Here is a 23,879-nt window from a genome sequence, read left to right on the forward strand (position 1 = left end):
ATTGCCATGCTGTATTCCAGCTAGCGTCCAAGTGGCTGGCTCCAGAGGAGGGAAGAAGGGGAGAGGGAGGGGAGAGTGCTAAAGGACGATGAAGCAGGTTGAGGATACCAATGGGCCAGATTGGGAAAGCTGTAAACCATCGCAACAATTTAGGACTTTCCCTCTTATGAAGTACAATGTCTAGTGTGATTTTTTTCCAGCTGGTAAGTAACCCAATGAGACATCAGATTTGTGCTCTAAGAAAACACTTACAAAAGCATAAAAGACCCACTATTTTATTCAGTGTTCAATATTATACCCCAAGTAACCCACAATAATCAGGACGAAACTCGGAAGGACTCGGAAAGCACGGCAACCTCCCAAAGCACACACACACAAAAACAACCAACCGCATGCAGAGAATAGGGACAAGATGGAGGACAAGGGGCATAAAGAAAAGACTCCGCAAAAGACGCATGGGTGGAGTTCGTAATGGGAAGTCGTTCTAACTCAGGCTCTTCCGCGCTATTGGCTTGACTCTCACTCTTTTTCCTTTTCCACTGGCTACTGGCTCCTTCAATGGATCAAAACAGCCAATCGCCTAGCACCGTGGGTAAAGCCCGCCCTGCCTCCCTGGAAGGAGGAGCCAGAATAGTGTACAGGACCCAGGGCGCTTGCGCGGGCGCCCGTTCCGCCGGTTAAAAGCAGATTCTCTGAGGAGGCGGTGTCGCGGTGCATGAATATTGATTACGCAGCGCCGCGCCGAGCGCCCGCCCCTCTCGGCTGCCCGACGCTTGCGGCTCGCGCTCAGGCTCGCGATGGGGAAGAAGTCCCGGGCGGTACCCGGCCGCAGGCCTATTCTGCAGCTCTCTCCGCCGGGTCCCCGTAGCAGCACCCCGGGAAGGGACCCGGAGCCGGAACCCGACACGGAGCCGGATTCGACGGCGGCGGCGCCCAGCCAGCCAGCTCCGGCGGCGCCACCGACGACGACGACGACGACCACGGTGACTACTGCCGCCGCGGCCCCAGACGACTCGCCTTCAGAAGGTAAAGGTGCGCGAGGGAACTCCGGCACCTAGGTGGGGCTTCCGAAACTCGAGCTCGGGGCTTGCGGCCTAGGGCAGGGCCTTGGGAGGAAGAGAAACCAGGGCGGGTGGGCTTGCTCCGCATCCGAGGCCTGCTGCGTGGGTCCCGAGGGGAGGACCGATGTGGGCCCCAAAGGCGGCGGAAGGGGCCGGCGGCGCCGCGCGCTCCGGCCCGCCCGCCCGAGGGGCGCCATCTCTGGTGCAGGGGTTGGCCTGGCCTCCCGAGTCTCCTCAGCGTCGGCGCTCGGGTTTGCATAACTTCAGGGGATATTTGTTGGAGTCCGGGCTTCGCTTCCGAGGCCTGGAGATAGGAAACCTGCCCTTTTCTACACGTCCTGTGCTTTTACCTTCGTTTTTGTTGAAACTGAGAGGGACCCTTTAGAAGTGAGTACACCCATTTTATTATGCCAGTCAAAGCGAACGTAACTCCAAATGGGTAGGTAACCCCAAAATTCCTGCAGAAGTGGCGCTTGTGGGTTCCCAAGTACTTGTTGGTTTCTCCCCGGAATGGTTCTTGGATTAAGAGTACCTGTTCAGCGCGCTGCTACGGGGCCAGACGCCCGAGAAGCCGGGACCTTTTCAGGCGCTAAAATATCCCCTTGGTAGTTACTGTAGGGGGGAAAAATGCTATGGCTAGCCTTGCTTATTTTTATTTTATTTTATTTTATTTTATTTTATTTTATTTTATTTTATTTTTTAAATATAACTTAAACCGGTTTCCATTGGCTATGCTTGTTTAAAGGCCCAGTGGTATCCCCGAGAAGATTTGTTCTGTGTCTGTGTATTTTTAAAATTTTGAATGACTTAAGGTATACTTTTATGTACCATCATCGTGTCCTGAAAGTCGCTAGTCACGTGGAAGAGTCTAGCTCTGCTTGTTTATCATCTCCCAGTTATTTGGGTCAGTGATGGATTTACACACCCTGTTTTCAAGTTGGTGAAATTGAGATTTGAAAGGTCAAATCAAAGATTGTTTTGTCACCTGTAGTGTTTTCTCTGGTCCACCGTCTAACTGTAGTTTTCTTTTGTACCTTTTTAAAATCCAGATGAACAGGAAGTGGTGGTGGAGGTTCCCAGAGTTCAGAATCCTTCCAAACCACCAGTCATGACCACCAGACCTACAGCCGTTAAAGCAACAGGTACACTTTTTTTTTTTCATCTTTTCTACAAGGTCTTTCATTAGGGTCAGATTGGGTTTGTATATATTTTGTTGAATGCTTCGGTGCTGCTTACATTTCTCCCGTAAAATGGAAATTTAACATTTTTGAAAATAAACTAAATTTTTGTATGTGATGGCTTGCTGGTATATACACTTAAACCAAAGTAAGGTTTGTTGTTGCTTTTTTTTCTGTAGCCAAAATACCTTTTACTATTTTTCTTCTAATCCTAGTTTGTAATTTTCTGGCTCCCCCACTAGCTTGATGTTCTTTAGGGATACCAAGGATGTCTTTCATTCTGTGCATTTCTTTTCCGGCACTATGCTTTGGTTGGTACCTAGCAAATGTTTGTGGAGCTGAAAATTGCTCTTATTAAATATTTTTTAGGGGCACTTGGCTGGCTCAGTCAGTAGAGCCTGTGACTCTTTTTTTTTTTTTTTTTTTTTTTTTTTTAATATTTGTTTATCCTTAGAGAGGGAGAACACGAGCAGGGAAGGGGCAGAGAGGGAGACACAGAATCCAAAGCAGGCTCCAGGCTCTGAGCTGTCAGCACAGAGTCCGATGTGGGACTTGAACTCACGAACTATGAGATGATGACCTGAACCAAAGTCGGACACTTAACCAGCTGAGCCCCCCCAGGCTCAGAGGGTGTGAGTCTTGATCTCAGTGTTGTGAGTTTGAGCCGGACCTTGGTTATAGATATTACTTAAAAGAATAAAGTCTTAAAAATAAATAATTATTAAGTGTGAAGGAATATTTGCAACAGTGGTTTTGTAGATAAACCTGGTCTCAAATTGGCACTCCAGCATTAATGCTAATACCTTGGGAGTGCATTCATCCATAAAATAAATCTTATGGGAGGGCACCTGGGTGGCGCAGTTGGTTAAGTGTCCCAAGACTTGGTTTCTGTTCAGGTCATGATCTGGGGGGTCATGGGATCAAACCCGGGGTCAGGCTCTGTGCTGACAGCTTGGAGCCTGCTTGGGATTTTCTCTTTCCCTCACTCTGCCCCTCCCCTGCTCGCTCGCTCTCTGTCTCTCTCTGTCTCTCTCAAAATAAATATTAAAAATAATTTCTTTTTCTGAATCAGCCAGCCCTAAGTTGTTTTGAAGATTAAATTGAACAGGGTACATAAAGTTCAAATACACAGCAAGTGCCAAGAATGTTAGTTTTTGCTAGTCTTTATATATCTTGAAAGATTAAAATATGTTTTGATACTAAATTTTTTTTTAAGTTTATTTTTTGGGAGAGAGAGAATCCCAGGCAGGCTCCATGCCAACGGCACAGAGCCCAACACGGAGTTTGAATCCACAAACTGTGAGATCATGACCTGAGTTGGATGCTTAACCAACTAAGCCACACAGGCACCCCTTGATACTAAATATTTTATAATTGGTAATAATTTTATTCTTTCAGTTTGGAGTTCTGTCCAGACATGACACCTGAGATAATAGAAGTTTGTTCTCCTTTCCTCCCAGTTGCCATGTAAAAAAAATAGGGTCGTTTAGAAAAGCTAAAACTTGGTTGTAAGAGAAATTTCAGAACTAGGAAATACCATTTTATATTTGTAAACTATGTATGTTATTTTGAGTTTTCTATGATGAATAGAAATTTAATGTTCCAAGAAGAAATTTCTTGAATTGCTCTGTCAGCATTTCAGCCCTTCATGTGCCTTGTGAATAGAACTATTTTCATTCTGTCCAACTTCATCCTGAAACATAAGGTATCTGCTTTATTCAGTTCTTAACCTACCAGTTGTGATACTCAGGAAAAATGTGTCAAACAAAACCCAAAGTGAAACCATTTTCTATTATTTGTATGGCTTCTATAGCTATTAGAGTAGATACTCAAGAATTTTCCTTTTTTTTTTTAGATGATTTTAAAGAATTTTACCTTTATCACTAGAAACATGCCAAATTTCTTTCCACAGAAATGAAGTATAAATCTTAAGTTGTTAAAGTATGTTTTTATAATACAGTAGAGCACCTTGGTGGCTCAGTTGGTTGGTCAAGCCTTCAACTCTTGATTTTGGCTCAGGTCATGCCCCCCCATCGGGCTCTGTGCTGACAGGGCAGAGCCTGCTTTGGATTCTCTCTCTCCCTTTCTCTCTCTCTGCTCCTCCCCTATACTGATCACGAGAGTTCTCTCTTAAAATAAATAAACTTAAATAATACAGTACAGCAAGCATAGCTAATATTTTCATGCAGAAGAATATTATGGTAATATGCATATGAAATTAAGAAAAATTCAGGGGCGCCTGGGTGGCTCAGTCAGTTGGGCGTCCGACTTCGGCTCAGGTCATGATCTCGCGGTCTGTGGGTTCGAGCCCCGCGTCGGGCTCTGTGCTGACAGCTCAGAGCCTGGAGCCTGTTTCAGATTCTGTGTCACCCTCTTTCTCTGACCCTCCCCTGTTCATGCTCTCTGTCTCAAAAATAAATAAATGTTAAAAAAAATTAAAAAAAAAATTCAGAGTAAGCTCTGAAGTTAGATCAGTTGACTACTATGATAGTCATTGATATTTCAGCATCATCTAGGAAAGGGTAATGTAGCTCCACTGATGAGTGTCAGAAGTCTGTAAATTGGCTAAAATTCTACACTCGGGTGTGTTTTCCTGGAAGAGGGTCCATAGTTTTTATTATATTTATTTTTAGTAGTTTCTGTAACCAAAAGGATTGAAACACTGTTCAGACGATGTTTTGAGGCAATAGTAGACGTATTAGAAAAATAATAGTTACTGTTTGAAGCTTATCAAGTTAAGTTTATACCTAAGAAATAATTTTCTACCTAATGTAGTTGATTTGCACTATAAATTCTGTGGCACCATCCATTAAAGGTAAGCCTATTGAGGTTTCAGCAGCCAGCACCCCTTTCAGTAAAAGACTGCTAAGGACTATGGCTTCAAAGAATGTCCTGGTTTTATTTTACTATTTTTTTTTAATTTTTTTTTTAATGTTTATTTACGTTGAGATAGAGACAGAGCATGAACAGGGGAGGGGCAGAGAGAGAGGGAGACACAGAATCTGAAACAGGCTCCAGGCTCTGAGCTGTCAGCACAGAGCCTGAAGCAGGGCTCGAACTCACGGACCGTGAGATCATGACCTGAGCCGAAGTCGGACACTTAACCAACCAAGCCACCCAGGTGCCCCAAGAATGTCCTGGTTTTAAATAGCTGTATCATCTCAATAGTAGTCTGGGTTATGGTCCTATGAAGCTTTTGTTTATTTTTTTTAAGATTAAGCAAGTTTACATAATATTAGGACTTTATTTTCAGTATCAGCTCTAAATTCATTCCTGTTCCTTATCATTGATGGACTAAATTTTCATAGGTGTGATTAGAACTTAACATGCATCTCATGGCTTGCTTTTATCTTCCTTTTATTCCTTTAGTGTTTAGTTTTTGTCCCGTTAGCATTTTTGCATGTAATCCTGTAATGTGATTAATCATAAATTAATATTGCATCAGGTTCCATGCTATAATTTGTTTTGCCAGTCCCCTATTTGAGAGCATTTGAGTTGTTTACAGCTTTCATTATTTAAATAAAGTTGTCAGAAGCTTTGTGTGAAATTTTTTTTTAGTTATTCCTTGGGGTTGTATTCTCAAAGATGGGATTATCTATCTTAAAGAAACTTGGAGTTTTGTGGCTTTTGGTATGTGTTACCAGATTATTCTTAAGAAATAACCAATTTAGGGGTGCCTGGGTGGCTTAGTCGGTTAAGCGTCCGACTTTGGCTCAGGTCATGATCTCACGGTCCGTGAGTTTGAGCCCTGCGTCAGGCTCTGTGCTGGAAGCTCAGAGCCTGAAGCCTGCTTCAGATTCTGTGTCTCCCTCGCTCTCTGGCCCTCCCCTGTTCATGCTCTGTCTCTCTCTGTCTCAAAAATAAATAAACATTAAAAAAAAAAAAAAAAAAAGATGGGGCGCCTGGGTGGCGCAGTCGGTTAAGCGTCCGACTTCAGCCAGGTCACTATCTCGCGGTCCGTGAGTTTGAGCCCCGCGTTGGGCTCTGGGCTGATGGCTCAGAGCCTGGAGCCTGTTTCCGATTCTGTGTCTCCCTCTCTCTCTGCCCCTCCCCCGTTCATGCTCTGTCTCTCTCTGTCCCAAAAATAAATAAACGTTGAAAAAAAAAAAATTGAAAAAAAAAAAAAAGAAAGAACCAATTTAGGGCACCTGGGTGGCTCAGTCGGTTAAGCGTCCAACCTCGGCTCAGGTCATGATCTCACAGTTTGAGTTTGAACCCTGTGTCAGGCTCCATGCTGACAGCTCAGAGCCTGGAGCCTGTTTCAGATTCTGTGTCTTCCTCTCTCTCTGCCCCTCCCCCACTCGTGCTCTATCTCCGTCTCTCAAAAAGAAATAAATGTTAAAAAAAATAATAATTTATGGGGGCTCTTGAATGGCTCAGTTGGTTGAGCATCTGACTTGATTTTTGTTTCGGTCTTGATCCCAGAGTCCTGGGATGGAGCCCTGCGTCGAGCTCTGTGATGAGCTTGTGGACTACTTAAGATTCTCTCTCTTTTCCTCTGCCCCTCTCCCCTGCTCATTCTCCCTTTCTCACTTAAAAAAAAAAAAAAAAAAAAAAAAAAAAAAAAAAACCTTTTTAGGGCATCTGGGTGGCTCAGTCAGTTAAGCATCTGACTTCAGCTCAGGTCATGATCTCACAGCTTGTGGGTTTGAGCCCCGCATTGAGCTGTGTGCTGACAGCTCAGAGCCTGCTTAGGATTTTGTTTCCCTCTCTCTCTGCCCCTTCCCCACTCACACTCTGTCTCTTTCTCAAAAAATAAATAAACATTAAAAAAAAAATCTTTCTAGTGAGCTTTGAATATTTTAGAAATTTGGGGTGCCTGGGTGTCTCAATCGGTTAAGTGTCTGACTCTTGATCTCAGCTCAGGTCATGATCTCACAGTTCGTGAATTTGACCCCCAAGCTCTGCATCTAGCACTGCGGTGATGGTGCAGAGCCTGCTTGGGATTCTGTCTCCTCCTCTCTGTCCTTCCCTACTTGTGCTGTCTCTTGTGTGCACTCTGTGTCTCTCTCTCTCTAAATAAATAAATAAATAAACTTAAATTTTTTAAATTGGTATTTAGTGCAAGAACTTTACATGTATGCTAAAGATAATGAAGGCAAGATTGATAGGACTAAAACAATGAATGTGGACACCTATGATAAATGAAGCAACCTAATGTTTATTTTTAAGGGATCTCATGAATTCATTTATGGAATTATGATACAACTAGATTTTACTTCTGATAAATCTGTTCATTTACCAAATATTTACAGAGAACATAGGCTGTTGCCAGACGCTGGGAAATTTAGTCTTAGTGATAGCTGAAAAGTTGGCTGGAGTTTAACATTTAATGTATCTGTTACAATAAAATTAGATGTAAAAAGAGAATATATACTTGCTTAATTAAGATTTTTTTTAATGTTTATTTCTGAGATACAGAGAGACAGAGCATGAGTGGGGAAGGGGCAGAGAGAGAGGGAGACACAGAATCTGAAGCAGGCTCCAGGCTCCTGGCTATCAGCACAGAGCCCGATGTGGGGCTCAAACTCACAAACCGTGAGATCATGACCTGAGCCAAAGTTGGTCGCTCAATGGACTGAGCCACCCAGGCGCCCCTATGCTTGCTTAATTTTAACATTAGAGTGGCCACAGGTCGTACAGAGGGAAATGGCATACATAGCAGCATTACAGAAGCTATATCTGATACCTCTTAAGTTTGAGGAAGACATTGAAGATTGGTTCTGGCGGGGTTTTGGTTGTTTGTTTGTTTTGGTTCTAGCACTTTGATTTCCATTATAATTAGTCCCTTCTTGTTTGAGGAAAAATTGGAAAAGATTTTTAGCTTTGAAAATCTGTTTCATCTATTAAACCCCAATCAGCTTTGTTGCTTCAGATGGACACATAAATCAACAAATTCCTTTTTTTTTTTTTTTTTTTAATTTTTTTTTTTTTTCAACGTTTATTTATTTTTGGGACAGAGAGAGACAGAGCATGAACGGGGGAGGGGCAGGGAGAGAGGGAGACACAGAATTGGAAACAGGCTCCAGGCTCTGAGCCATCAGCCCAGAGCCCGACGCAGGGCTCGAACTCACAGACCGTGAGATCGTGACCTGGCTGAAGTCGGACGCTTAACCGACTGCGCCACCCAGGCGCCCCAAATTCCTTTTTTTTTTAATGTTTATTTATTTTTGATAGCGAACATGTACAAGCAGGGGAGGTGCAGAGAGAGAGAGGGAGACAGAATCCCAAGCAGGCTCTGAGATGTCAGCGCAGAGCCCAATGTGGGGCTCAATCCCATGAACCACAAGATCGTGACCTGAGCCGAAATCAAGAGTTGGAAACTTAACCAACTGAGCCACCCAGGCACCCCTACGAATTCTAAAATCAGGATTTACTCTGTGCTATTTTGAAAGAGGATGAGGTTGATTGATTGTGTATTTTGAGAAGGATGTCAAGTAGCTATGTGGATGGTTTTATTAGCTCTAAATGCATATTATAATTTCTTTCTCTGTGGTAGTTCAGTGATGACTCATTTTGAGGCTGTGTTCTAATCTGTAAGTAAACTAATTGTAAACTCTGAGTGAAGAACAAGGTCATATTTTTCTTCCTGGAGCATACTGGCATTGTTGTCACTAACATTTACCCTTTTCTTTCTAGGAGGTCTGTGCTTACTTGGTGCATATGCGGACAGTGATGATGATGAGAGTGATGTTTCAGAAAAACCAGCACAGTCCAAAGAGACAAATGGAAACCAGTCAACCGATATTGATAGTACATTGGCCAACTTCTTAGCGGTTAGTGGTGCTTTTGTTTGGCTTTTTAGCTGTTGAAGCCACTTTGGGACCTGGATCTCAAGTGGTTAGCCTGCTTGTCAGTTTCCGTGTTTCCGTCTTCTTTCTCCCCTTCCACATCTCTTCCTTAGTCCCTCCCCATCTCAGTCATCTCTTTTTTGTAAAGATTGTAAGGAGGAGAAAAATGGAGAATTAAAGTGTTTGGGGATCTTTTACATAATTGGAAATTGAGAGTTTTAGTTTAAGCTGAGACTTGATCATACAGAATTTTTTTTATGGTGATTGTCATTTTCTCAGTGTTCTAGTTTTGAGGTTATTAATGCATTTGTTACTATTTCCATACTAAAGGAGATTGATGCTATAACAGCACCTCAGCCTACAGCTCCTGTAGGAGCCTCTGCTCCACCTCCAACTCCACCTAGACCAGAGCCAAAGGAATCAGCAACATCTGCCCTTAGTTCTACCACTTCAAATGGAACAGACTCCACTCAGACAGCAGGGTGGCAATATGATACTCAGTGTTCACTTGCAGGAGGTAAGTTTGATACTTTGATTTTTTAAAGAAGTCAAGTGTAATTTTCAAAGGTGTTCTAGGCATTGAAATTCCCAAGGATGAAAGCCCATATGCTTTAGCAGACTTTTAACCAGTTGCAATTTTATGCCAAGTGAATAATTAAAGCCATTATTTATTTTATTTACTTGTTTTTTTAATGTTAATTTTAGAGACAGAATATGAGCAGAGGAGGGGCAGAGAGAGGGAGACACAGAATCCGAAGCAGTAAGGCCATTATTTTAAAGGTTCTTTTTTGGGGGCACCTGGGTGGCTCCGTTGGTTAAGTGTCTGAGTTTGGCTCAGGTCACAATGTCATCGTTCATGGTTTTGAGCCCCGTGTTGTCAGTACAGAGCCTGCTTTGGATCCTCTATCTCCCTCACTCTGCCCCTCCCACTCCCCTCAAAAATAAACACTTAAAAAAAACCAAAAAACTCCAGAATCCTTAAATAATTCTTTGTCTTTTTTTTTTTAATTTTTCAAAATGCTTATTTATTTTTGAGAGAGAAATAGAATGTGAGTGGGAGAGGGGCAGGGAGAGAGGGAGACACAATCTGGAGCAGGCTCCAGGCTCCCAAGTTGTCAGCACAGAGCCCGACATGGGGCTTGAACCCACGAACTGTAAGATCATGACCTGAGCTGAAGTTGGACTCTTAACCATCTGAGCCACCCAGGCGCCCTTGTCAAACTTTTTTAAGTAATTTGTGCAAAAATGATTTGGGAAGGAGGAGTTAGACCTCCAGGGGACATTTGACTGTGTCCCTAGACATATTTGGTTGTTACACCAAGGGGTGGGGAACTGTTAGTGCATCTAGTGGGTAGAATCCAGGATGCTAAACACTACATGGGACTACCCTCACCACAACAAAGAATTATCCAGCCCAAATGTTAACATTGCAAAAGTTGAGGAACCTTGTGTTAGATTGTTAATAGCTTTAGAGCTGAGTTGGGGTATAAAGTGGGAATTGTGGAGAAATTTATGCTTCCTTTTTTAATTTTTAAAATTTTTTATTTTAATTCCAGTATAGTTAACATACAGTGTCATATTAGTTTCAGGTGTACAGTATAATAATTCAAGATTCTATCCATTATTTTGTGCTCGTCAAAGTGCACTTCTTAATACCTATCACCAATTTCACCCGTTTCCCCTCCTCCCGCACCCTCTAGTAATCATCAGTTTGTTCTCTATAGTTAGTCTTTCTTCATTTGTCTCTCTATTTCTTTGCCTTTGCTCATCTGTTTTATTTCTTAAATTCCACATGAGTGAAATATCGTATTTGTCTTTCTCTGACTTACTTTTCTTAGCATTATACTTTCTAGCTCTGTCTGCATTGTTACAAATGGCAAGCTTTCGGGGCGCCTGGGTGGCGCAGTCGGTTAAGCGTCCGACTTCAGCCAGGTCACGATCTCGCGGTCTGTGAGTTCGAGCCCCGCGTCAGGCTCTGGGCTGATGGCTCAGAGCCTGGAGCCTGTTTCCGATTCTGTGTCTCCCTCTCTCTCTGCCCCTCCCCCGTTCATGCTCTGTCTCTCTCTGTCCCAAAAATAAATAAACGTTGAAAAAAAATTAAAAAAAAAAAAAAAAATGGCAAGCTTTCATTCCTTTTTATGGCTGAATACTATTCCATTGTGTATATACCACTTCTTTGTTCATTTATAAATAGGTACTTGGGCTGCTTCCATAATTTGTCTATTGTAGATTATGCTACAATAAACATAGGGGTGCATATATACTTTCAAACTAGTATTTGTGTTCTTTGAATAAATGCCAAGTAATGCAATTACTAGATTGTATAGTAGGTTGTTTTTTTTTTTAATGTTTATTTATTTTGTGAGAGAGGGGGTACTTGTGCATGTGCTGGTGAGCAGGGAAGGGGCAGAGACAGAAGGAGAGAGAATCCCAAAGTAGGCTCTGCGCTGTGAGCACAGAGCCCAACACAGGGCTCAATCCCATGAACCCATAAGATCATGACCTGAGCCAAAACCAAGTTGGACACAACCGACCGAGCCACCCAGGCACCCCTATTTTTAATATTTTGAGGAACCTCTGTACGGTTTTCCACAATGGCTGCACTGGTTTATATTCCAGCCAACGGCATGGGGAGGGTTCCTTTTTCTCCACATCCTCACCAGCGCTGTTTCTTGTGTTTCTGATTTTAGCCATTCTGAGAGGTGTGAGGTGACACCTCATTGTATTTTGACTTGATTTCCCTGATGATGAGTGATGTTGAGCGTCTTTTTCTGTGTCTGTTGGCCATCTGGATGTCACCTTTGGAAAAATGTCTGTTCATGTCTTGCCCATTTTTATTTGGATTATTTGTTTTTTGCTTGTTGAGTTGAACAAGTTCTTTATATATTTTGGATATTCTCCCTTTATCAGTTATATCATTAATAAATATCTTACCGTATTCAGTAGGTTGCTTTTTAGTTTTGTTGATGAGAAATTTTTGGTTTTTAAAATTTATCTTTCTTCTAGTTGGAATTGAGATGGGAGATTGGCAGGAAGTCTGGGATGAGAACACAGGATGCTATTATTATTGGAACACACAAACAAATGAAGTGACTTGGGAGTTACCCCAGTATCTTGCCACCCAGGTACAGGGATTACAACATTACCAGCCCAGGTAAGAATAGACTTACAGAAGAAATTACCTAGGAAGAAGTTAGAGTCTTTCTCTTGTTGATGATGTTTGCCTTTTGTTTCTCTTACTAAGTGTATATTTATATATATATATATATATATATATATATATTTTTTTTTTTTTTTCAGTTCTGTAACAGGTGCTGAAGCTAGTTTTGTGGTTAATACAGATGTGTATACAAAGGAGAAGAACGTTTCTGTTTCCAGTAGTAAAAGTGGACAAGTCATAGCCAAGCGAGAAGTCAAAAAGGTAAGTTACAACATATCTCATTTGCTTGCTTGCATACTTATTTATTTCTTTATAAATGCTTATTTATTTTTGGCGGGGGGAGGGAAAGAGAGAGGAAAGAATCCCAAGCAGGCTCTTACATGGGGCTCATACCCACAGACTGCGAGATCATGATCTGAGCTGAAATCCAGAATTGGACGCTTAAACGACTTAGCCATCCAGATGCCCCTCATTTGCTTATTTTAAATCTAAAGAACTTGACTCTTGCTCTGGCACAGGTATAGAAGCTTTCTGTTAGTATTTTATAACTGGATGTGAGGGGCGCCTGGGTGGCGCAGTCGGTTAAGCGTCCGACTTCAGCCAGGTCACGATCTCGCGGTCTGTGAGTTCGAGCCCCGCGTCAGGCTCTGGGCTGATGGCTCGGAGCCTGGAGCCTGTTTCCGATTCTGTGTCTCCCTCTCTCTCTGCCCCTCCCCCGTTCATGCTCTGTCTCTCTCTGTCCCAAAAATAAAAAAACGTTGAAAAAAAAAATTAAAAAAAAAAAAATAACTGGATGTGAAATAGGACAAATATTTCTTAAAGCTTTATTTGATGTTTATGTTTAATATGTAGCCCTTATAACAGTTACCCTGTTCATTGGTTCTTCTGGAGCTTTAGGGTGCTACAGAGGCTCATTGGGTCATCATGAAAAGGATGTGGGGGCAGCCAAGCAGGCAGGCTTCAGATCTCCTTCTCTAGTTCAGAATAGTTCTATTTTGGGAACCCACATGTTTTTTTTGTTTTAAGCCGAAATCTACTTGGACACTCAACCCACTGAGCCACCCAGGCTCCCCATGTCTTGAATTTTTTATTTTTTTTTAATGTTTATTTTTGAGAGAGACAGAGCATGAGTAAGGGAGGGGCAGAGAGAGGGAGAGATAGAATCCTTAGTAGGTGGTTCTGAGCTGTCAGCTCAGAGCCTGACATGGGACTCAAACCCATGAACTGTGACATAATGACCCAAGCCAGAGTCAGACGCTTAACCAACTGAGCTACCCAGGGGCCCCATGTATCTTAAATTTTTAAATGATGGGTTTAAATAGGAGGTATATTAACATATATTTTTAGGGGGTGCCTGGCTGGCTCAGTCAGTATAGTATGCAACTCTTGGTCTCAGGAAAGGGAGTTCAGTCCCCATGTTGGTGTGGAGCCTACTTAAAAATACGTACGTACGTACGTACGTACGTACATACATACATACATTTTGGAACAATTTGGTTTTTACAACTCCAGGCGGGAGATAGACTATTTTTCTTTTGAGGTGGACTAAATATTATACCAGTGAAGGAAGTGAGCAATATAGGTATAACAACACATTTCACTTTTATCTTTGTCACTTTCCTAACATACCTCTGAAATTATGTCATCTTACAAAAGAGGGTAGAGATTTATCCAGTTACATAACTGACAAAACTTAGATTTTATTTAATTGTTTAAATCTGCTTCTTGCTAACTTGCCTTTTGACTTGGGAGAATAGGTGGAAGGATATGTGTGAATCACACCCAGAACTAGGTTCTAGTTCAAACACTGCTTTCCTTGTATGGAAAGATCCCAAATGTCCATCGATGGATGAATGGATAAAGAAGATGTGGTAGATATATACAATGTAGTATTACTCGGCAATCAAAAACAATGAAATCTTCCCATTTACAGCTACAGGGATGGAGCTAGAGGGTATTATGCTAAGTACAATCAGCCAGAGAAAGACAAATATGACTTCACTCATATGAGGAATTTAAGATACAAAACAGATGAACATAAGGGAAGGGAAGGAAAAATAATATAAAAACAGGGAGGGGGACAAAACATGTAAGACTTCTTAAAAAAAAATTTTTTTTTTACATTTATTTTTGAGAAGCAGAGCACAAGTGGGGGAAGGGCAGAGAGAACGAGACACAGAATCCGAAGGAGGCTCCAGGCTCTGAGCTGTCAGCACAGAGCCCAATGTGGGGCTTAAACCCACAAACCATGAGATGATGACCTGAGCCAAAGTCAAGACACTTAACTGACTGAGCCACCCAGGCACCCCAAGAGACTTCTTAAATATGGAGAACAACAGAGTTATTGGAGGGGTTGTGGGGATGGGCTAAATGGGTAATGGGCATTAAGGAATCAACTCCTGAAATCATTGTTACACTATATGCTAACTGGGATGTAAATTCAAAATAAAACAAAAAAAACACTGCTTTCCTCAAGTAACAATGTTTGCATTTTACACTTGTAAGGAAAATGGTACAAATATATATACTAGTCTGTTGGCCGTTTGTGGTTTTTAAGAACATCCCATGGTTGGGGCGCCTGGGTGGCTCAGTCATTTAAACATCCAACTCTTGATTTAGGCTCAGGTCATGATCTCACGGTTCATGGGTTGGAGCCCCACATCAGGCTCTGTTCTGACAGTGAGGAGCCTGCTTGGGATTCTCTTTCCCTCTCTGTCAGCCTCTCCTCTGCTTGTACATGCATGTGCTGTCTCTCTTTCTCAAAATAAATAAAAAGGAAGGTTGATAATTAAAAAAAAAAAAAAAAATATATATATATATATATTTATTTACATATCCAGTGATTGAGGGGTGCCTGGGTGGCTCAGTCAGTTGAATGGCCAACTTTTAATTTCTGCTCAGGTCATGATCTCACACTTCGTGGGACTGTGCCCCGCGTTGTGCTTTGTGCTGCCAGTGGGGATCCTGCTTGGGATTCTCTGTCTCCCCCTCTCTCTGCCCCTTCCCCCCTTTCAAAAATAAATAAACATTAAGAAAATAATATGCACTAAGTGGTGCAGTTGCTCTGGAAAACAGTGTGTGAAGGTTCCTCAAAAAATTAAAATAGATCTACCCTGTGACCCAGCAATAGCACTGCTAGGAATTTACCCAAGGGATACAGGAGTGCTGATGCATAGGGGCACTTGTATCCAATGTTTATAGCAGCACTTTAAACAATAGCCAAATTATGGAAAGAACCTAAATGTCCATCAACTGACAAATGGATAAAGAAGATGTGGTTTATATATATAAGGGAATACTACTTGGCAATGAGAAAGAATGAAATCTGGCCATTTGTAGCAACATGGATGGAACTGGAGAGTATTATGCTAAGTGAAATAAGTCAGGCAGAGAAAGACATACCATGTGTTTTCACTCATGTGGATCCTGAGAAACAGGAGACCATGGGGGGAGGGGAAGGGGGGAAAAAGTTACAGAGAGGGAAGGAGGCAAACCGTAAGAGACTCTTAAATACTGAGAACAAACAGGGTTGATGGGGAGGTGGTGAGGGGAAAGTGGGTGATGGGCACTGAGGAGTACACCTGTTGGGATGAGCGCTGGGTGTTGTATGGAAACCAGTTTGACAATAAATTATATAAAAAATATGCAGTGATTGAAAAACAGTCATTTTTAGCATGAACAATTGCGTGTGTTATATTTATTCAGGTAAAGTTTTTTTATTTTTTCATTTGAAAAATAAATGAGATTATTTTATTTATAGGAAGTAAATGAAGGAATTCAGGCTCTCTCAAATAGTGAGGAGGAGAAGAAAGGGGTGGCAGCATCACTGCTTGCTCCTTTGCTGCCTGAGGGAATAAAAGAGGAAGAAGAGAGATGGAGAAGAAAAGTAATTTGTAAAGAATCAGAGCCCATTTCCGAAGTGAAAGAAACCAGTACGACAGCAGAAGAAGCAGCAACAATAATAAAGCCACAGGAAATTACACTAGACAACATGGAAGATCCTTCTCAGGAGGATCTTTGCAGTGTTGTTCAATCTGGAGAAAGTGAAGAGGAAGAGGAACAAGATACCCTTGAATTGGAGCTGGTTTTGGAAAGAAAAAAAGTAAGTTTTTGTTAAGTACATTTTTTCCCCTATTACTATCACACTCTGGGGTCATTGTGCTCTGTTTATAGCCATTACCGGGATTTTGTTTTTCTCAACCTTTTGTCTACATATGTTTAAGCTGATGCAATAAAAACCTTAACTATCGAGTTATAGTTCTTTTGGTTCCTGATGATGCTTTTGATAGTTGACTAATAAAGACTGACATTGCTCTGATTTAATGATAGCTAGATACAGTGAGGAATGACTATCTTTGATTTAGACTCTTAACAAATGAGCATAGTAGATTTTTAGTGATAACTTGGTTTTTAAATTAAAGTACAGGTTGACTTCCAGTGATCACCTATGGCGTTATTTAAATAGTTAAATGGGTCTTGTAAGATAATAGATTAAGAGAAACTCATAATTTCATGTGCTTCCTTTCAAAAAAGATGGTCCTCAGGAAATTTTCTTGATTGAGAAGTTGATTTTTACAGTTTTCTGCCCTGATTTTTCTTTTTCTTTTTCTTTTTTTTTTAATGTTTATTTTTGAGAGAGTGTGAGTGAGCCAGGTAGAGGCAGAAAGAAGGAGAGGGAGAGAATCCCAAGCAGGCTCCATACAGTGCTCATCATGGACCCCCACACGGGTCTTGATCCCACAACCACGAGATCATGATCTGAGCCAAAACCAAGAGTCAGACACTTAACCGACCGAACCACCCAGGTGCCCCTGCCCTGATTTTTCTTGAAACAGTTTTGTATGCTGTTTGGAGTATGAATCAAAAATGTAACAGGTGTTATAACAGCAATATCTCCTTTAAGCTTTTCCACTTTTGAAAAATTTAAAGCTATCAGGGACAAGCTACGTTAGACTCTATCTATTGTGTTCATGTACTAGAAACTTTGTCTCAGTGAATCTCTAGAACCTTTTCCCTTTCAAATTGGTATTTGTTAACTACAATCATGAATAAGTGTTTGCTGAGTAACAAGCATAATGCTTGGCGCTGATGGAAAAAATGTATTAAATACTTCTGTCCTCAAAGGATTTTAATTCTGATAATGCACAGTTATCATTCTTGGTCTCACAGATGCTTAAGTGTTGACCAACAGGTAATAACACTCTAACTTTGTTGTCACGTTCATTGTAGGCAGAGTTACGAGCCTTGGAGGAAGGAGATGGTAGTGTGTCAGGGTCTAGTCCATGTTCTGACATCAGCCAGCCAGCGTCTCAAGATGGAATGCGTAGACTTATGTCTAAAAGGGGGAAATGGAAGATGTTTGTTCGAGCTACCAGTCCAGAATCTACCAGCCGGAGTTCTAGCAAAACTGGACGAGAGACTCCAGAAAATGGGGAAACTGGTAATTCGTGTTTTACGTTAAATTTGCAGAGTTGAAAGATACAAAGGGGAAATCCTTAGCCTTGTTTTGTTTTGTGTTTTGTTCCCTTTTCAGCAAGAAGGAGGTAGCACTTGCATCCTTTTATGGAAGTGCTGGAAAGGGAGCTTCCTTTCACTTCTTTAACTGCTCTGTGAAAAGTAGAGAAGTGAAAAGGAAGCTCCCTTTCCAGGAGCTTTGGTTGGGGATTCACTACTGATTGGGGACTACCTCTCCCTCAAAAACAGACAAGCAAGATTCACTCCCTTTTTAAAAATCTTGGTACGGTAACTGCCTTATCTGTATTTTTTTTAAACATTTTATTCATTTATTTTTGAGAGAGAGAGAGTAGGACAAGCAAGGGAGGGACAAAGAGAGGGAGACACAGAATCTGAAGCAGGCTCCAGGCTCTGAGCTGTTAGCACAGAGCCCAACGTGGGGCTCGAACTCATGAACTGCAAGATCATGACCTGAGCTGAAGTTGGACGCTTAACCCACTGAGCCACCCAGGTGTCCACTGCCTTATCTGTATTAAGTCCGTGAGCTCTCATTAGCTCACTGTTTCTGTTTGTAAGCAAGGCAGGCAAGGACTACCTCTGCCAAGCCCAGCCTCCTCTCTGCGCTCTCTCTGGTTTTTTGTTTAGATAGATTAGTCTTTTCATGAGGACCCAACTTATCTCTATTCAGGGTAATGTAGTAGAGACCCTGCTGCATCTTTCCAATCTGTTAATAGAACAAATATCTTAATCTCCATTTGACCCTGATTCTTTAGTGGAAAATTAGCAGTAAGATTTGAGCACTAGACCTTAGTTTGGTGTACTTAAACAAAAGATACTTTTATGGGTTATGGTCAAAATACGATAAATAAACAAAAACACAGTAATAAGTAAATGCAGACATCCTTGTTTGAGATTTTTTTCAATCATATAGAAGAATATGAAGTGAAAATCTTAAAGTCCCCCTTCATCTTTTCCCGATTTGCATTCCTTACCTCTGAAGTCCGTTTTCTCTGTCCTTTACCTATATCTTTCTAGACCTTTTCCGCTGTATTCATTTGTGGTTGTGTGTATATGTGTAATCTGTACATGTGCATGTGTAATTTTTGCCATAGGTGAGATTAACCATGTGGATTGTTAAACATACTTAAAGTGTAAAATTACTGTTTTTAACCACCAAGTACAAAAGATATTTTTATTTAACTCTTCTTCATCAGTGGACATTTGAGTTGTGTCCATGTTTCACTTTTAAAAGTAATACTGCAGTTGTATTATTAGGTAATACCAGCAAGCCATTCAAGTGTCCATCCAGGGTAGAATGGATAAATAGTAGTGTGTTCTTGCAATTGAATACTAAGCAACCGTGAAAAAAGGTCAATGGTCTACAGTTAATATGCATTAAAATGAATCTAAGAAACAATAGTGTTGAATTTAAAAAGCTACAGGAGAACATATATGTTTGTATTCTCTGTGTGTAAGTTGGAAAATCGTAAAAAATATTGTGCTTAAAGATCTTTCCATGATGGAACTAGAGGAAGGCACTTAAACCACAAGGGTAGAGATCACATCTGATGTGGATGTGATGGCAGAGGCACTGTGAACTTTAGAAGTGCCTGTGATAGTTTTCCACTAAGCTGGGTTGTGGTTTCTTGAGTGCTCATTTCATTCTTTATATTTATTATGTACATACAGTACTTCACAATAAAAACAATGTTGTAATAAACATCTTGGTATATATATATCTTTAACAATGTTGTAATAAACATCTTGGTATATATATATCTTTATGCAGATTTTAGTGTCATTATAGTATGGATTCCTAGCGATATAATATTATTAGGTCCAGGGGTATATAGATCCTATCTAATTGCCCTTGGAAATAGGCAAAAGTCTTAGAGCACTAGTAGTGCTTTAAATTGTTAAAGTCTTTTACCTGCCAGCAAATGTAAGATGTCTAATATACAAATGAATTACAAACTGGTAAGTTGGGGGGAGAGATTTGGTCTCAAACAATTTTTTTTTTATTTTTACATTTATTTTTGATAGAGCACAAATGGGGGAGGGGCAGGGAAAGAAGGAGACACAGAATAGGAAGTAGGCTCCAGGCTCTGAGCTGTCAGCACAGAGCCCGCCGCGGGGCTCAAACGCACAAACTGTGAGATCATGACCTGAGCTGAAGTCAGACGCCCAACCGACTGAGCCACTCAGGCACCCCGGTTTCAATTTGAAAACGCAGAAGGAATATTAATAAGGGCAAGGCCATTAGATGTAAGATTAAGTACTTAATAAAAACCTTAGGCCAATAAAAGTTATTGAAAGTGATGTTAAAAGTCACATTATTCTTTACATCAAAGATTAACCAGAGTCAAGAAAAAGTATTTAAATTTAGTTATTTCTTAAATCACTTGATAGCCTCATGACAGAATGATTTATATTGTATGTGCGGATTAGTTTGATAAGCACACATCTAGGTGGTAAGCAAACATAACAGAGAGGTGGTAAGCAAACATAACAGTTCATGTCTTTTACTCCATTTAAGTTGATGGTAAACCTGTTCTCTTTGGAAGTTTCCCAAAGAGACATCACCAAGCAGAAGAGTAGTTTGGTCCGATACAGATTGTCTACAGGTCTTAACCGGTTTAGAAAGGAGTTTTATCAGGTAGTTTAAAATTAATGCTGCTGTGATAGTGAAACCCTTTTTTTCAAAACTCATATTGTGAAGAACCTTTATGTATCCCAGGTTTGATAACCTAGCTTTTATAAGTAATTGAAGTAATGGTATCCTGGAATAGATTAGAAAAGATAAATAGATGAATGTGAAAGGGAAACTGAAGACTACAGGGTAATGTGGTAAAACAGATTGTTAATTATAGACATTTTAAGAAAGGGGATTATAGAGGATAAGGTTTTTTGGCTTTTTAAAGACAGGTAGATAAGTCATTACGGTTTATTTAATAAAGAAAACAGGCAAAGGAAAAAGAACTAAAATTTTTTTTCAGATATCGCTGCTATAGGAGTAAGAAAAGTTACGTGATGTACTATATTAGTATTCCTTTTGAATTAATTTTACATGTTTTCTTTTGTAGTAATTGGTGCTGACACTTCAGAAAAAATAGATGAAAATTCAGACAAAGAGATGGAAGTCGAAGAATCTCCAGAGAAGATAAAAGTACCAACAGCACCTAAAGAAGAAGAACAAGATTTGAAAGTATGTATTTAACATGGCTTGATAAATTTTTAAAAAAATATTTTTAATGTTTATTTTTGAGAGCGAGAGAGCATCCAAGAAGAGGAGAGGTAGAGAGGGGGGACAGAGGATCCGAAGTGGGTTCTGTGCTGACAGCAGAGAGCCTGATACAGGGTTCAAACTCATGGACCATGAGATCATGACCTGAGCCAAAGTTGGAGGCTTAACCAACTGAGCCACTCAGGCGCCCTGACAAATAGATATTTTTAAAGTTTGTTTTTCTTTTGAGAATGAGTGTGTGCATGAGCAGGGGAGGGGCACAGAGGGAGAGAGAATCCCAAGCAGGCTGCACACTGTCAGGGCAGAGCCCAAGGCAGGAGTTGATCCCACAAACTGTGAGATCATGACCTGAACAGAAGTCAGGAATTGGATGCTTAACTGATTGAATCACCCAGGCACCCGGACAAATATTTTTAAATTGGGCAACCGTTAAACTACATTCTTTGTTAGCAAGTACTGAAAGTAATCTTTGCTATCTCCAAATATAAGTCATTTAGTTATGTGAAAAGGTCATATTTCAGGCTGTAACACTGAATTAGAAGACTGACTTGATGTAGAGAAATTACCTAAAAATAAATTCTAAATGCTTTAATTGCTTTCTTTTAAAAGTTATGCCTTCTGGGGCGCCTGGGGGCTCAGTCGGTTAAGCATCCGACTTTGGCTCAGGTCATGATCTCACGGTTCGTGGGTTCGAGCCCCACATCGGGCTCTGTGCTGACAGCTCAGAGCCTGGAGCCTGTTAGGGATTCTGTGTCTCCCTCTGTCTCTGCCCCTCCCCCACTCGCGCTCTGTCTCTCTCTGTCTCAAAAATAAACAAACATTAAAAAAAAAAAATAAAAGTTATGCCTTCAGGGGCAACTAGGTGGCTCAGTTGGGTAAGTGTTCGACTTCTGCTTAGGTCATGATCTGATGGTTTATGGGTTTCAACCCCACATCAGGTCTTCTGCTGTAAGCACAGAGGCCACTTCAGATTCTCTGTCTCCCTCTCTTTGCCCCACCCATGCGCACGTGCCCATGTTCTCTCCTTCTCTCTCTCATAAATAAATAAACATTAAAATATGAATAAATAAAATTCAAGCCTTCATTGGAAAGCAATAATAGTGTGTCAATGTAGGCTCCTGTAGTTTGGAAGTACTGAAGAGACAAAAAGTCACAAATTTAATTTCTGCGTGTACTTCTCTTTACATAAAGGCTAACTCGGTTCCAATTTTATTTCTAGCTTAATGTCAAGAGAATTGGACCATATAAATATGTGGCTATTTAAGGATGTTCTGTTGGAAAAATCACATAGTACATTCTTTTGACTCGAAAGAGTTTATCCAGTCACTGGCTAGCATACAACCATGTGAAAGGGACTGGGAGAATTAATTTTGTTCAGTGCGTAGCTGATAAAAGCACTAAGTAATAATTAAATGATAGTTTGGACACTATTGGGAGTTACATCATTTAGCGTCTGTTTTCACCTGTTGAATTCTATATTGTCTCAAAGTATACATTCAATTTCTCTAGGCTTGTCCTTATTTATCACTTGTTATGTGAAGTATTTTAACGTAAATTAAGAGTTTTCTACGTAACTAGAAATTTTTCTACGTAACTAGAAATAACTAGAGTTATTTTCATGACTGTTCAGATGCAACTATTTAAGAAGGGCTGTTTCTAGGCAGACCCTTTTTTTAAGTATGTTTAAGAACAAAATAGTTTACATAATACAGAAAAATATTGCTGATTCAATTTTATTTTTCTCTTTCTTTTCCTACATTACAGTTTCAGATTGGAGAACTGGCAAATACCCTGACAAGTAAATTTGAATTCCTAGGCATTAATAGACAGTCCATCTCCAACTTTCATGTGCTGCTCTTACAGACTGAGGTAATTTAGGCATTTATGTATAGTTGGTCTTTGAGTAAAATGCTCTATGTGTAAGGCATTTATCTTACTTTTCTAATCCTAAATTAAAATTTTTAACATTGGTGCAAATTTGAACGACTAACCCAGGAAACAAAACTGTGTATTAGCTAAAGCAAAACGTAACTATGAAGATAAATACTAAGATTTTATGTGTGGGGATACCACCTTCAGTAGGCATATATTCTATTTTATGTTTAAAAAATATTTTTTTATACAAAAATGCTGATTCAAAGGGGCACATGTGCCCCAATGTTTATGGTAGCACTGTTAACACTAGCCAGATTATGGAAAGAGCCCAAATGTCCATTGACAGATGAATGGACAAAGAAGATATGGTATCTGTATACAATGGAATATTAGCAATCAGAAACAATGAAATCTTGGCATTTGCAACAATGCAGATGGAACTAGAGTGTATTATGCTAAGTGAAATTAGAGAAAGACAAATATATGACTTCACGCATATGTGGAATTTAAGATACAAAGCAGGTGAACATACAGGAAGGGAAACAAAAATAATATAAAAATGGAGACAGGGACAAAACATAAGAGACCCTTAAATATAGAGAACAAACAGGGTTGCTGAAGGGGTTGTGGGTGGGGGGATGGGCTATAAATGGGCAAGGGGCATTAAGGAAGACATTTGTTGGGATGAGCACTGGGTGTTACATGTAAGGGATGAACCACTGGATTTTACTCCTGAAATCATTATTGCACTATATGCTAACTAACTTGGATGTAAAATAAATAAATAAATGAATGAATGAATGCATTAAATAACACAATGAGCCTAATAACAGATTTACATCAAACTAAAAATAAAAGTTCGGAGTCCTTTTGTAACCTGAATAGTTTACAACATGGTAGAGCAGGATTCAGTAAGGAACTCCTGTAGGAAGCATATCTCCGTAAGTATTGAACCTTTGCTTTTGATTACTGAACCAAATGAACTCTCTACCAAAAACTAAAATTGCTAGGGAATTAATATAGTCCAAAGGAGGAAAACAAAACTGCTACTCGTTTTCACAGATACTGGAGAGCTGGCAGTATAAAAATGTACTAAGGTCCAATCTTGTTTTTCAG

At 40.4% G+C, this 23,879-nt stretch overlaps 1 protein-coding gene across 5 annotated transcripts in view; it reads left to right on the top strand.

Moving 5' to 3' along the window:
• Positions 1-725: 725 nt before the first annotated feature.
• FNBP4 (formin binding protein 4) overlaps positions 726-23,879 on the top strand; it is a 44,907-nt gene continuing 21,753 nt past the window's right edge. For 2 of the 5 annotated variants that reach the window (XR_015240838.1, XM_086677416.1), the window contains exons 1-10: positions 726-1,032; positions 2,111-2,203; positions 8,879-9,015; positions 9,361-9,547; positions 12,037-12,184; positions 12,331-12,451; positions 15,951-16,292; positions 17,420-17,630; positions 20,728-20,849; positions 22,653-22,757. Coding sequence is in view for 4 of the 5 variants with exons in the window: in XM_086677416.1 (XP_086533542.1) it covers positions 798-1,032; positions 2,111-2,203; positions 8,879-9,015; positions 9,361-9,547; positions 12,037-12,184; positions 12,331-12,451; positions 15,951-16,292; positions 17,420-17,630; positions 20,728-20,849; positions 22,653-22,757 (1,701 nt within the window). In the remaining variant the exon portion in view is untranslated. The remainder of the gene's footprint in view (positions 1,033-2,110; positions 2,204-8,878; positions 9,016-9,360; positions 9,548-12,036; positions 12,185-12,330; positions 12,452-15,950; positions 16,293-17,419; positions 17,631-20,727; positions 20,850-22,652; positions 22,758-23,879) is intronic. The other 3 variants (XM_086677417.1, XM_086677414.1, XM_086677415.1) reach the window with 3 other exon arrangements.

This window comes from Puma concolor, chromosome D1 (assembly GCF_028749965.1).
Source record: "Puma concolor isolate L17-30 chromosome D1, mPumCon1.1.hap2, whole genome shotgun sequence".
Lineage (NCBI taxonomy): Eukaryota > Metazoa > Chordata > Mammalia > Carnivora > Felidae > Puma > Puma concolor.